The 14643-nt window shown below is 43.1% G+C and overlaps 1 protein-coding gene across 1 annotated transcript; it reads left to right on the forward strand.

Annotated features, from left to right (window-relative positions):
- The first annotated feature begins 5690 nt into the window (after positions 1–5690).
- Positions 5691–14287, forward strand: LOC119280483. Its single transcript, XM_037561315.1, has 9 exons — positions 5691–5836; positions 6187–6272; positions 7133–7219; positions 10656–11264; positions 11388–11525; positions 11856–12114; positions 12335–12432; positions 12559–12777; positions 13395–14287. The coding sequence occupies exons 3-9, from the start codon at positions 7178–7180 to the stop codon at positions 14070–14072; spliced, it is 2043 nt and encodes a 680-aa protein (XP_037417212.1). The 5' UTR covers positions 5691–5836; positions 6187–6272; positions 7133–7177; the 3' UTR covers positions 14073–14287.
- Positions 14288–14643: the final 356 nt, after the last annotated feature.

A 14643-nucleotide genomic window follows, 5' to 3' on the forward strand; every position in this document is an offset into this window, starting at 1 on the left:
GCTTGTCTAAGTGTTGGTCCGAACTGAGCTGCCCGCGGGGCCACCTCGGGGCAACTTGAGGGTTGGTTTTACTCGTAGCTAGTCTCATCCGGTGTTGCCCTGAGAACGAGATATGTGCAGCTCCTATCGGGATTTGTCGGCGCATCGGGCGGTTTTGCTGGTCTTGTTTTACCATTGTCGAAATGTCTTGTAAACCGGGATTCCGAGTCTGATCGGGTCTTCCTGGGAGAAGGTCTATTCCTTCGTTGATCGCGAGAGCTTGTCATGGGCTAAGTTGGGACACCCCTGCAGGGTATAATCTTTCGAAAGCCGTGCCTGCGGTTATAGGTAGATGGGAATTTGTTAATGTCCGGTTGTAGACAACTTGACACCAGATCTGAATTAAAACGCATCAACCGCGTGTGTAGCTGTGATGGTCTCTTTTCGGCGGAGTCTGGGAAGTGAACACGGTTTCTGGGTTATGTTTGACGTAAGTAGGAGTTCAGGATCACTTCTTGATCATTGCTAGCTTCACGACCGTTCCGCTTGTTCTCTTCTCGCTCTTATTTGCGTATGTTAGCCACCATATATGCTTAGTCGCTGCTGCAGCCTCACCACTTTACCCCTTCCTTTCCCTTTAAGCTTTGCTAGTCTTGATACCCATGGTAATGGGATTGCTGAGTCCTTGTGGCTCACAGATTACTACAACAACAGTTGCAGGTACAGGTTATTCGATGATCATGACGAGGGAGCGATGCTTGCTTGCGTTGAGTTCTTCTTATGCTTCTTCTTTGATCAGGGGATAGGTTCCAGGTCGGCAGCCTGGGCTAGCAGGGTGGATGTCGTGTGAGTTTCTGTTTGTGTTTCATCCGTAGTCGGATGATGCTCTGATGTATTGTGATGTTGTATTCGTGTGGCATTGTATGCCTCTTGTATGTATCCCCATCTATTATGTAATGTTGATGTAATGATATCCACCTTGCAAAAGCGTTTCAATATGCGGGTCTATCCTTGTCACGCCCAATATGCGACCCTATCCAAAAGGAACTCGAAGGTCCCACCAAGGATAGACCGGCATATTGAAACACTTTTGCAAGGTGGATATCATTACATCAACATTACATAATAGATGGGGATACATACAAGATGCATACAATGCCACACGAATACAACATCACAATACATCAGAGCATCATCCGACTACGGATGAAACACAAACAGAAACTCACACGACATCCACCCTGCTAGCCCAGGCTGCCGACCTGGAACCTATCCCCTGATCGAAGAAGAAGCAGAAGAAGAACTCAACGCAAGCAAGCATCGCTCTCGCGTCATGATCATCGAATAACCTGTACCTGCAACTGTTGTTGTAGTAATCTGTGAGCCACGAGGACTCAGCAATCCCATTACCATGGGTATCAAGACTAGCAAAGCTTAAAGGGAAAGGAAGGGGTAAAGTGGTGAGGCTGCAGTAGCGACTAAGCATATATGGTGGCTAACATACGCAAATAAGAGCGAGAAGAGAACAAGCGGAACGGTCATGAAGCTAGCAATGATCAAGAAGTGATCCTGAACTCCTACTTACGTCAAACATAACCCAGAAACCGTGTTCACTTCCCGGACTCCGCCGAAAAGAGACCATCACGGCTACACACGCGGTTGATGCGTTTTAATTTGGATCTGGTGTCAAGTTGTCTACAACCGGGCATTAACAAATTCCCATCTGCCTATAACCGTAGGCACGGCTTTCGAAAGATTATACCCTGCAGGGGTGTCCCAACTTAGCCCATGACAAGCTCTCGCGATCAACGAAGGAATAGACCTTCTCCCAGGAAGACCCGATCAGACTCGGAATCCCGGTTTACAAGACATTTCGACAATGGTAAAACAAGACCAGCAAAACTGCCCGATGCACCGACAAATCCCGATAGGAGCTGCACATATCTCGTTCTCAGGGCAACACCGGATGAGACTAGCTACGAGTAAAACCAACCCTCAAGTTGCCCTGAGGTGGCCCCGCAGGCAGCTCAGTTCGGACCAACACTTAGACAAGCACTGGCCCGAGGGGGCTAAAATAAAGATGACCCTTGGGTTGGCCGACCCAAGGGAAGGGTATAGGTGGTGGTGAGGCAAGTGGTAAAACCAAGGTTGGGCCTTGCTGGAGGAGTTTTATTCAAAGCGAATTGTCAAGGGGGTCCCATAAATCACCCGACCGCGTAAGGAACGCAAAATCCGGGAACATAACACCGGTATGACGGAAACTAGGGCGGCAAGAGTGGAACAAAACACTAGGCAAAAGGCCGAGTCTTCCACCCTTTACCAAGTATATAGATGCATTAATAATATAAGAGATATTGTGATGTCCCAACCAAAATCCTGTCCACCATGGAGAAATCTTCAACTTCACCTGCAACTAGCAACGCTATAAGAGGGGCTGAGCAAAGCGGTAACATAGCCAAACAACGGTTTGCATGGGAAAGGTGTCAAAGGTTAGAGGTTCATGGCAATTTGTGATGGCTTGATAAACAGGTGATAGGTAACGCAACATAGCGATAGAACGAAACAACTAGCATAGCAATGATAGTAGTGAGATCCAGGGTAACGGTCATCTTGCCTGAAATCCCGCTAGGAAGAAGAACGAGTCCATGAAGAAGACGAACGGATGAAGCCGAACCAACCGTAGACGAACGAATCCTCACGATCGCAACGAAACAGGAACTAACAAGAAGAGGCACACAACATGGTAAACACACCACACATGAACAAGGCATGATGCACACACGAGCATGATGCATGACAAGACTACATGAAGCTACTCATGGCAAGAGATGATGCAAACAAGAGCAACACATCAAGGCAAGTTTAAATGAGGCCGGGAACAACATATAACAATTCCGGTAAGTCCTCATATGCATATTTCGAAATTGATCCAGATCTGAATAAACCTTATGTTCAAGTTATTAAACAGCAAGTTAAGATGCACAAAGATGATCTACACGAGATTCTAGTCAAGTTACATATAAAGTTCATTAGATTTGGAGCTACGACCTAGAAGATATGAGCAACACAAGTTAAACATGGCATTGATGCAAAATGCACCCAAACATCAAGCAAACACCTCAAAATAAGGATGCAACATGATAATATGAAACTATAAGCAAAATCAAGCAAGTTTCATATAGAGCACACTCAAAACGGAGCAACGGTTCAACACATGCACTCTATACAAGTTTAAAGGACAAGCTGTCCAAAACAGCAACTAGGCATATTGCAAGCAACAAAACAACATGCTACAGCACCCCAACATGAAAACAAAAGACATGGGCATGATGTACAGGTAAAGCATGTCAAAACATGAACACTGAGCTATCTCCAGAAATCACTAGAACATGCTCAAACACACATGATAAGATTGCAAGTTATAACAATTTCAGACTTTGCAGAAAATATCATCACGATGCAATGTTTAGAGCTATCAAACAACATGTTACAGGAACTTATCATGGCAAACAAAGGCATGGAATGATTCTACTCAAAGCATAGATCAAGAGTCCCTTAGTGACCATAAGCCAAAAAGGATCAGAAAATATGATGGCACCCACGTAAACATAGCAAGTTATATTACAGATTCAAACATGGCAGGAACATAATTATGAAGGAATGTAGATGAGCTTGTGCAACTCACTACAGAGCAAAACATGGCATGGCAAGGCACCCAACAGTAAGAAGACATGTTTGTGAAGCTAAGCATGGCAATAGCAAGGTCATAGGGTGCATGGAACACTAGCAAATCTTCAGCCAAAACTAGTGCTTCCTGAGATGCGAAAGCTTAAACAGCTTCGAGATCCGACATTCCCTCGAAGACCACATCCGCCGCTCCAAGGAAACGCCCCTGGTCATCTCTGCAGATAAGTCCAACAACACCTTTATTCGATGATTTTGCTACTCCACCGTCAAACATAGATTTTTGGGAATCCAGGTACGGTTGTTGCCCGTGTAGAGCCCGTGCGTTCGGTGGCGGCGGCGGAGGGCTGCTCCTCCTTCCCGGGCTGTAAGGCGGCAAGGGCGCCAAATCCGCAGTAGTGCGGCCTCTTCCTCGATCCATGGCGGCGCGGTGGCTCCTGCTGGAGGTGTTTGTGGTGGTGCGGGGTGAGATGGCCAGAGGATGGAGGTGGGCTGGGCATGGCTGGTGGCGCGGTGGCGGCCAGCCCGGATCCAGTCTTGAAGTGGGCGGCGGCGATTCTGGCCCGGATCCGAACATGGCAGTGGAGGCATCCCCTTTGCCGGGGATGACGGGCCAGATAGTGGGTCCTTGTGGCGGCCCCGGTGGCGGCGGATCTTAGGATCCCGCACCTGGGGACGTCGCAGGACGCGCGTGGCGACCAGAGCTTCCTCCGGCATCGGCGGCGCTTGATGCGGGAACGCGGCGGCGGTTGCTGTTGTATGGGCGGCGGTTGCTATTGTATGGGCGACGTCAACGGCTGGCGCGGCAGTGGGTGCTCCCTGTAGCGCCCGAAATCAGGGCAGCGGTCCCTCTTCATCAACGGCGGTGGACTCCGAGATTGTGTAGGCAATTCGGAATCTGGATCTTGAGGTGGTGACGGCCTTCTGAGGCTGGTGGTTGTATAGGACGTCCCCTCCATTAACAGATCAGGTTCGATGCAGCTCGACAGGTGACACATTTGCCTCTTTCGGAGTTGTGGGGCGGTGCGTGTTGCCGACGGGTAAAGCCACCGGTAGATGTGCTACCAACGAATGCTACGCACAACGTCTTATATGAAGACGTCAAGTCATGCCTTCTACCGACAGGTGATGCATGATGGCTCTGGCGGAGGTGTCAAGTTTAGCCTGTTGCTGTCAGATCGAAGGTGCTGCAATAGTAGCGGGAGGCGGGCGGTATGGGACGTCTTTGTCTTCCAATGTGTCCTCCAGAGGTATCTGGCTATCAAGGTGTCGGTAGACGGATAAGGGCGGATGGTACAGACGACTTCAACAACGAGTTTATGCACTCTGGGGAAAACACAAGATCTCTGATCAGACTATGTCGTCGCACCTCTGTGTCGTGTCCTTGCTGAAGGTGGTGGATTGAACTCGGCTTTGGGGATGAGAATCCGGAGTTTAACCTTGTGGTGGACTCGCCATCATCGGCGCACGTGCGGCGACCCCTTCTTGAAGACGTAGTATAGGAGTTGTGTATTTTCTTTTTAGGTTGTGTTTTGTATCACCGGGATTAGTGAATATCTGGGGAGGTAATGTCACGAAGTATATGGCCTCAGGGATTGTTTTCTGCTTTATTTCTGGGTCAATGGTGTTTGGTTGTTGGATTTTGCACTACTAATAATTCATGGCTGAATGTATCGTCCTGATGCAGAGGCCGGGGATTATCCTCCTTTTGCTAAAAAAGGTACGGCTGTTGCCACTTGAGCTGCATGTGTCAGTAGGGATGCGTTGAGTTTTTTTTTTTCCTTTATAGTGGGCTGGATGCGCCGAGCTAGAAATGACGACTTCCCATTGACAGACCCAAAAGAAGCCCGTCAGCGGAGAAGCGCTCGGCCTAGGAAAGTCGCTCGATGCCCAAAGGCTTTTCGTCTCGGAACGCTGACTGGAGTACCAAACCCGAGCCGCCACCCCTTCATCTTTGGCTTCGCTACTAAGGAAAACGCAGCTCTTCTTCCCCCGCTCCTCCACTCCAGTCCACTACTTACCATGCGGGTAGGGCGAGCGGCACCATTCACTTTCACTCGCCATCCTTGATTTCCCGTGATTTGCAGCGAAATTCAGTTCTCTCCCCGATTGATTTCCCCTGGTTATCATCGGACCTGAGTCTCAAACCGTATCTCGGGCTCATCCACGGCCGGTAAGCAGAGGATTTCGTTATCTAGTTTCCGTATCTGTTTTCGGATCTTGCTTGTTTCACTGCTTTGAAACCTGAATCGCCGTTTAAAGGCTTCGATCTCTCTCATACACGATGTTTTGGGATCTGTCTACCGCGCCTTCAATTAATCTGTATCAATACCCAGTTTTACTTTATCAGTTTTCGGATCTTGCTTGTTTCCCCTCTTCGGATCTTGCTTGTTTTCGGATCTCTCTCATACACGATGTTTTGGGATCTGTCTACCGTGCCTTCAATTAATCTGTATCAGTACCCAGTTTTACTTGTGGCTATCTTCCCAAGATTACTAACAGCTTCACGGTTTCCCGTTCCAGGCCTGCTAATCCCTGTAGGAACCGATCCAAAGAGGGGCAGTGTCATGGATAGTTATAGTAATCTACCAATTGGATCTTCCGGGAAGGTACATTGCTGGAATCCCGCCTCCCCTTCTTTTCTTACGAGGGGTTGGCATCCCTCCTTATCATCATGTTTTATTCAGTTCAAAACTACCAGGGTGACCGCGCTTGTGCGGCTAGGTTTCATACATTCTGTTATATTTAATATTTTTCTTTCGAAAATATGGTATCACATAAATTATCAATAGTCAATGTATACATCTTGTGAAAACTTGATTGCACTTTGATTGCAAATATTTAATTAAGGGCAAGTATTGACAAATTACAGACAACACTCAAGTCGCTGCTTGGTATGTGAGGACATAGACTAATATACAGTGCTCCAAGTTCTCCTCTTGCCATCCTTGTTCCCTGGTGTTCTCTTCCTACCATTAATATTTGTAAATTTGCTCATCAATAATTGAAATAGAAGCATACATATATACTCCCTCCGTTCCAAAATACTTGTCTTTCTAGGCATTTCAAATGGACACAACATATGAATGTATGTAGACATATTTTAGAGTGTAGATTCGCTCATTTTGCTTCGTATGTAGTCACTTGTTGAAATCTCTAAAAAGACAAATATTTAGGAACGGAGGAAGTAGTTTGCATCTGAATCAGGAGACCTCCGTTGTCCACCCACCTTCTCGGTCAAAGCTGCTTCCGGCCGTGCACGTGAGAGATCTCTCTCGTACGAATATAGAACATCGACTATTATAACGCATTGTATATGAGAGAGATCTTTCAAAACTGCTTCAATCTCTCTCATATACAATGTTTTGGGATCTGTCTACCGTGCCTTCAATTAATCTGTGTGAGTTCCCAGTGTTACTTTCGCCTATCTTTCCAAGATCACTAACAGCTTCACGGTTTGCTGTTCCAGGCCTGCTAATCCCAGTAGGAACCGATCCAAAGAAGGGGGAGTGTCATGGATACTTATAGTAATCTACCAATTGGATCTTCTGGGAGGGTACATTGCTGGAATCCCCCCGCCCCTTCTTTTTTTTCAAGGAGTTGGCATCCTCCATTATCATCATGTTTTATTCAGTTCAAAACTACCAGGGAGAGCGAGCGTTTGCGCGGCTAGGTTTCATACATACTGTTATATTTAATATTTTTTCTTTCAAAAATATGATATCACATAACTTCTCAATATAGTCAATGTATACATCTTATGAAAACATGATTGCACTTTGATTGCAAATATTTAATTAAGGGAAAGTATTGACAAATTACAGACAACACTCAAGTCGCTGCTTGGTATGTGAGAACACAGACTTATATACAGTGCTCCAAGTTCTCCTCTTGCAGTCCTCCTTCCCTGGTGACTGGTGTCCTCTTCCTACCATTATTTTTTGTAAATTTGTTCATCTATAATTAAAATAGAAGCATAGATAGTTTGCATCTGAATCAGGAGACCTACGTTGTCCACTCACCTTCTCGGTGAATGTGCTGCAGCGGTGTTTTGTATATATAGAATTACATGCATCCACATATATCTAGACTCTCTATAGCATCCTAATGTATTGCATGGCTATTGAATAAGAAGTCTTATTATTAGTATATATATGAAAAAAAATCCCTCGCACCATCTGTACTGTTCTCTGTGATTGTGTCTATGTTCTTTTTAATTTACTTCCATAATCTTATCACAATAAAATTTCTATACCTTATATAATATATATTTTTCTATCACTTTGTGATGAAACATTCTCTCCATCACTCCCAATTTATGTCACTTTCTTCTCGTGCTTCACGTGTTTTTTTACTTGGCATTCTATGGAAATATAACTCTGAGAGAGAAATGGAGCTTAGCTCACTTAATTGGAGAGTGGATGTATAGTCTTATCACCTATATTATTCAAGCCAATCAATTAGGGATTCATATATGGTGTAGAATTATTATTAGACCTTTTGTACATACTTCCTTCATGAAAAATATAATTACAGATATACATCAATCAATAGTTTTAAAAGCACACGCCTTTAACTCGCTCCTCTCATAGCACTGTTTATTGTGCCCATATTGTTTTTCTAAGACTTGTATATTTTGGCACAACTAAAAGGCTCTTGCATAGTTTACATGTTGTATTAAACATGGTTGTGTTTTCTTGTAGGATACAACTTCGTACACATATTAACCTGCAAAATAAAAACTCATACACGAATCATACTGGAATCGATCTGCTATCTTTCTAGCCCGGAACATGCCTGCCTTGCATCTAATTTGGTTTTGCATATATACATTATTTTCTCCATATTTACCATTTGATTAACACTATAGGTATGACTGCCAAATGAATAATTGACCTACGTGTCCTACTCGTCAAACATTTCATTTCATTGTATTTTGTTTCTACATTTAGGGTTTAAGTTTTGTTTGAATTTTTTTATATTCTGAAGTCTAGTTTTGTAAATTTAAAAGCGTGCTATGGAAATAACTTTACTTTTTATGTTGATTTTCATAATTGAATTAGACATGCAAATCGTTGTCTACATAATAACAATTGATGTATTTATGACTATAGATTTGATACGTAGAAGTCCGTCAGATGCTAACTTAATATATGATCTGGGAAAGCAAGCACAAAGCAAAGCAGCAGTATAAGTTTCCTTTTTACATTGGCAGTGATGTCATCACATGCATGCCAACTCCTTTTCTGTTCACGTATATGCTTGGGCAGCTCCGGATTAGTGGTCTGTCATTCCCGATTGTCATGCAAATTTAATCTCAATCGGTATGTCAGGATCTCATGAGCATACATTATTTAATCTTGGACCTAGCATATAATTCACAGATCAGATAATTATTTAGCCCATGTGGATCAACATGGTCTTACCATGCCACTTGGCCATCTAAGCAAAATTAATTATCAGTCTAATTTCATCTGAATTCTAAAAACATCATCTCATGCTTATAACTGATTTTGTATTCATTTGTGCTGTTTTGCATCAACATATATATGTAGAATAACAGAAAATGACAAATTGCATATTTGACATATTTATTCCTCTATGTTTATCGTTGTGTGGTTCCTTCTTGTTTCTCGTATGACATGTTTGTTTCCAGTCGCACACAAATCACATTGAAATTGATATGTTTCTTTTTTAGAAAAGGAGGAATACCTCTGGCCTCTCCATCAGTCGATGCATGCAGCCATATTAATAGAAATCGAAACATAGTCTTAACATCCAATGAAGCTCAAAGTCCGAGCAAAAAAGGAGAAAATAAGTATGCAAAGCGCCACATCCGGCGATAAAGAACAGGCTAAGATGCCTACACACCTAGCCTATTATTGAAATTGATATGTACCATATTCTTATCTATTTCCATGCATGTCTTGCATGTAAGATTTTTTCTTAGATCACCTGCATGTGAAGTTTATATATTTCCAGTCCACTTCATTCATTCCCTTGCTATTAATTCCATGGGTTCTGCCACTTTTGTCCACCACTGGTCGTTATTCATATAGGCTAGTATATGTTTTGCTTGGGCCAACTTTATTTTACTGTAGTTATCTCACATTTTAGTTTCAGGTTGATTTTCCTTGTATAAATATAAATGATCGTTCCTGTAAAAATAATCCAGAATTTAGCTCACTTGATTGATTATGTTGAACCTTTATAAATTTTAAAAGACTATTTTTCAGTCTAAATTGTACCATTCCCAAAATATATAAGGCAAATACACAGTAGACATCGAGATAAAAAATCGAAGTAGGATAATAAGACAGAGGGATATCGATTCAAGAATAGAGGTACCTGATTGGTTATCACAAATATATTTCTAATCTGATCTATACCAATAAAGTGAAGGTCCTTTAGTTTTTTTATTAGAACAAAGTGAAGCTTATTTAGGTGCAGCTTGGGTTGGCACGTGGGGTCTTGATATTCCAGCCTTTTCAATACTGGGATTTGTTTTCGGCCTTGCCGACCAATAATTCTACGAATTTTTACGACCATGTGAGCCCATGTGATTTTTTAGCATGGAATAGTCTGCATATGTTTTCGTTGGAAGAGTCCGTCTCTGCCTTTTGTTCTCCCCCTCAGAGTCGTTTCTAGAAGCCAACGTATTTTTTCCTTGCATGCAATCTGTTTGACAATGGTTGTACCTTTCAGTAGGACATAGACTTCCTAAATTTTTTGAGGTAAATTGAGAGTTTCTAACTTTTCTATATGCCGTCATAGTATGGTTCTATCTGCTCATGTCATCATGTCTTATGAAAATTTTTGCACGTGCCAATAGTTTTGTGCGCAACCTTAATTGGAAATTAAATCAACCATTACAATCAAAATCAATGACTTCAATATTTTTAGCTTATGCGGATGAATATGATGGGTAGTTTGCCTTTTTTAATAATATAATAAATCTTTTTGGCTAATCCACTCGTTCCTTGTTTTTTTAGGACAAAAACAATGTGCATTATAGATGTTCACTTCACCAACTTCCGCCATTTATGAAATGTCTTAGTGACATGCAGATAGGTTTTGTCAGGAAAATTGGGTTTGAGAGCATCTTGTCAATGCAAGATTTTAAGATGGATAAAGATCTAACCCTATGGCTGGTTGATAAGTTCAATTGTGACACCGAGGAGCTAGAATTTGACGAAGGCATATCAATTCCAGTGAGGCCCCTTGTGAAGTTTGTCCTTGGAATTCCTTCAGGACCCATCAAAGTTATAGAGGGTCTCCATGTCGACGATGCTCTCTACGAACAGTACACTTGGGATACGAGAGGGAAGAAGGCGAAGGAAGTGGCGGAAGAAATGTGCAGCATAACTGAGGAGGAACCGTTCTGCATAGCCTTTGTGATGGCGATACTTGCAATTTATCTAGCACCAAATACATCTGTGAGTGTCAGCAGGTCATTTCTAGGAGCTGCTCGACAGGTTGGTAATCTCAAACAGATGGATTGGTGCAATTTGGTTGCTGATTGCCTATTCAAAGGAATCAAGGATTACAAACAATCGGATAGATTGTGTGTCCATGTGAAGGGCTGTGTGCACATTCTGAGTGTAAGAACATCCCAACCACACTTACGGAAACTATCATTATTGTGCTATAATAAACTGCTTGATTGTGCTGATGTCACATGTTAATTTACAAAATTTGTTTCCATAATTGTCATTGAGATGCAGGTCATTTTCATCGATCTTGCGAAACACCCTACACTCATAGTTCCTGATGGCTTTCCACGCTTGAGTGTTGTCACTACGGAAATGGGTTGCTTCACATCCAAATGGGTAGTTGCACATCCCTTTGGTAGCTTCGTGCCGGTAATTACTTGTGCACCACTAAATTCTGTAAGCAAATTGTGATATACTATTTATTTGAAACACAATATTCGTTATTATATGAATGTATGCCTTGTTTCAAAAGAATGTCATGCTATATAGTCTATACTGCTACATGCTATAGAAGACCCATAACAACATTCAGCCAATGAATTATTTATGTAGCATTTATTTAACCAATCTAATGACCGATCAAGTTTATTACGTGTGCAAATTTATATTCAAGTTACTTTTTTCAGACATGTTTTTTTCTTTTTCCTAAGTTGTGTATTTTGTTTGCTACAATTAATATGTGTGTTCTGATTCAAATAGGTACGCTGTCTAGAAGAGTCTGTCTATGCTCCGGTGCTTAATAACATGCCAAATGGTAACACTGTTGAAGGAGTAAAATGCTCTGATTCTGATTCAAATACTGATGCTCTGGCCGATCAGGTTGCAATCACCGACACCGATCAGAATAACAACAAGCATCCCATTTTAGCAGAGCTTGGCAATGCCAGAACAACCCATAATACATCAAGCTCGCCCATTGTTGAACATGTAGTGTTAGATACACCAGCTCGAGCATCAGGTACATAATCCTTCTCTATATATTGCAGGTTATATACAGATTTTACATAAACATTTTCACCCATTAATTGGCACGATTTGTCCCAATCAATATGTATGTAACATGCTATGAACTCGGTATTGTATTATCATGAATTTGTTATCCTTGTACAAATCTCTACAGCATACATGTAAATGATTCATGAATTGAAAACAATTCCATTTTAACATTGATTTTACAGTTGCAGCGCCCAGTTCCTTGACAGAACACATAATTTTTCCAACAAGTGGCGAGCAATTGCAGTCTGCTGGTCCTTCTGATGAACCGCATTCGGCACAAGTTTGTTCCCGCACTTCATTTCACTTCCACGGCTGTATTCTTTTAATTACATGGAAGAAACATCTCTATGTCATTGTGGGTTCCAGTTCACGATGTGATGTGTTTGCCTCCATGAATTCTATGCAGATTATGGACAGTGTGCAGGTTCCTCCGGATACCACTGTGGAAAGGCGCAGGGGTTTGCTGTTGACGATGGAGAAGGACGATCGGAGCACCAAGAAGGCACGGGTGGAGCTATCCGGGAGTGGCCAGGTGAAGCAAGCCGAAGAAGTTACCATAAAGATGGACATGAGTTTGCTTAATTGCAGCGTGTGCTCCCGCCCCATCAAGCCCCCTGTCTTCGAGGTTAATTTCTTTCACCAACTAGCAAGGTGGCCCTGGCAAATGCGAGGGCATCATGCTTCAGCCGGCCGACCATGTTATTTTTTTAATCGTATATAATATATTTTTACTTCTATTTTTCCTTTCATTGCATGATAGACAACACAGTGGCGTACCCAGGGGTGTGCCACGTGTGCCATGGCACACCCAGATTTTTGAAAAACAATTTTTCACCATGTAAAAATTAGCTTATATTTAAGATCCATGCAAGCTAATTGAAATAGACTTCAATTTTTTATGGACCGCAACAGTATTTGCATCCAAGAAGTGTAAATGGTACCAATAACCTTTAGAGTAGAGTAGTCATGCTCTGACCGATTTTTTATGGACCGCAACTTTCTTTATTTATTGTTTGGAAAAGTAATTAGGGCACAGGTGGGTAATTTCTTTCATATATCATGTTAATAGGTAATTGTCGAGATCCCTTGGCTGCATTTTCTTTCTAGCATATTTCTCTATTTTTGACATGTATTGTGATTTTAGTATTTAATATTATAAGATAATAGATAGATGCTCCATCAATTTATTGTTCTATTTGTTCGAGGTCTGAGGATGTCCGTAATCTTTACAATTTTGTGCAGTGCAATGCCGGGCACTTGGCTTGCTACAAATGCCTCATCGGGCTCCCCTATAAACTGTGCCAGACGTGTGAGCACAGCAGTGGCTTTGGACACATTCGGTCATTGGACGCCATCGTCTCCTCCTTGACAGTCAAGTGCCACCATGATGGCTGCGGGAGCTACGTCCCCTACTACGAGCTCGACGACCATCAAAGTGTGTGCCCGCACGTGCCGTGCTTCTGCACGGAGCTTGGCTGTGGCTTCGTCGGTGCCCCACAGGCGCTCCTCGGCCACTTGATCGCCCTGCACGCAATGCCAGTGCACAAGGTCCATTATGGCCAAGTTCACCAGCTCCGGCTGTCGGTGACGCGGCCGCGGTGCCTGCTCCATGGGCAAGGGGACGACAGCGTCTTCCTCCTGGTCATGGGCGTGTTCGGCGTCGTGTCTGTGGTGTGCATCAGAGCTGAGGCATCCTCATGGCCGCAGTACGCTGTCAAGCTTCAGGCAAATGGTCCGCCACCACCAAGCAGCGTAGAAGGCAGCATTTTGTTGGCCATGAAGCCAGTGACGAGCAGCACGAGGCCTGGGGAGGTGGCCGTGGAGGAGCTGCCGTCTTTCTTGATGGTGCCGCCTACTTATCTGGTTGGTTCTGGGGCATCCAAGGAGGTGTCTCTTGACGTTCGCATTGACAAGATGTGATCCTGATCGTAACATACTGATTGTCCTATGTTGTCCTCTTAAGTCAGTTTGAACTGGACTAGTACGTTTTTGCCAAGGAATGATGGTTTTCAGTTGCAATGCCAATGGGGATACGCAGCAATTTACTGTAGTAGTATTTTGTTGCAGCTAGCTAGCACTCCAAATATATATGTTGCTTGATTGATCATGATTTGGGGTAAGTTTGCCCATTCTAATTGTGATGTCTAGCTAGCACTCCAAATATATATGTTGCTTGATTGACCAAGATTTAGTTCATCGGTGTTTATGTTATACAAAAATTATTTTCTCCATAGCATGCCCCGGCCTATCATCTGCTTCGATCCACCGATAGGACAACATGAACGCAAGAAAACCCAGGACTGTGTGTGTTGACATGGACTGGATTTTGTAAAAAAAAAAAAATTGGCTGGTAAACGTGACCTCCAGTCGTGCATCCTCGATCATTTGTCGGGTGATTTCGACTACACATATTATTGTCTACTACCTCGTGGAAGGTCCAAGGAATCTATTTGGGATACAGATCATAACGATGGACTTGTTAGCTTTTTCA

This window comes from Triticum dicoccoides, chromosome 3B, assembly GCF_002162155.2.
Source record: "Triticum dicoccoides isolate Atlit2015 ecotype Zavitan chromosome 3B, WEW_v2.0, whole genome shotgun sequence".
Lineage (NCBI taxonomy): Eukaryota > Viridiplantae > Streptophyta > Magnoliopsida > Poales > Poaceae > Triticum > Triticum dicoccoides.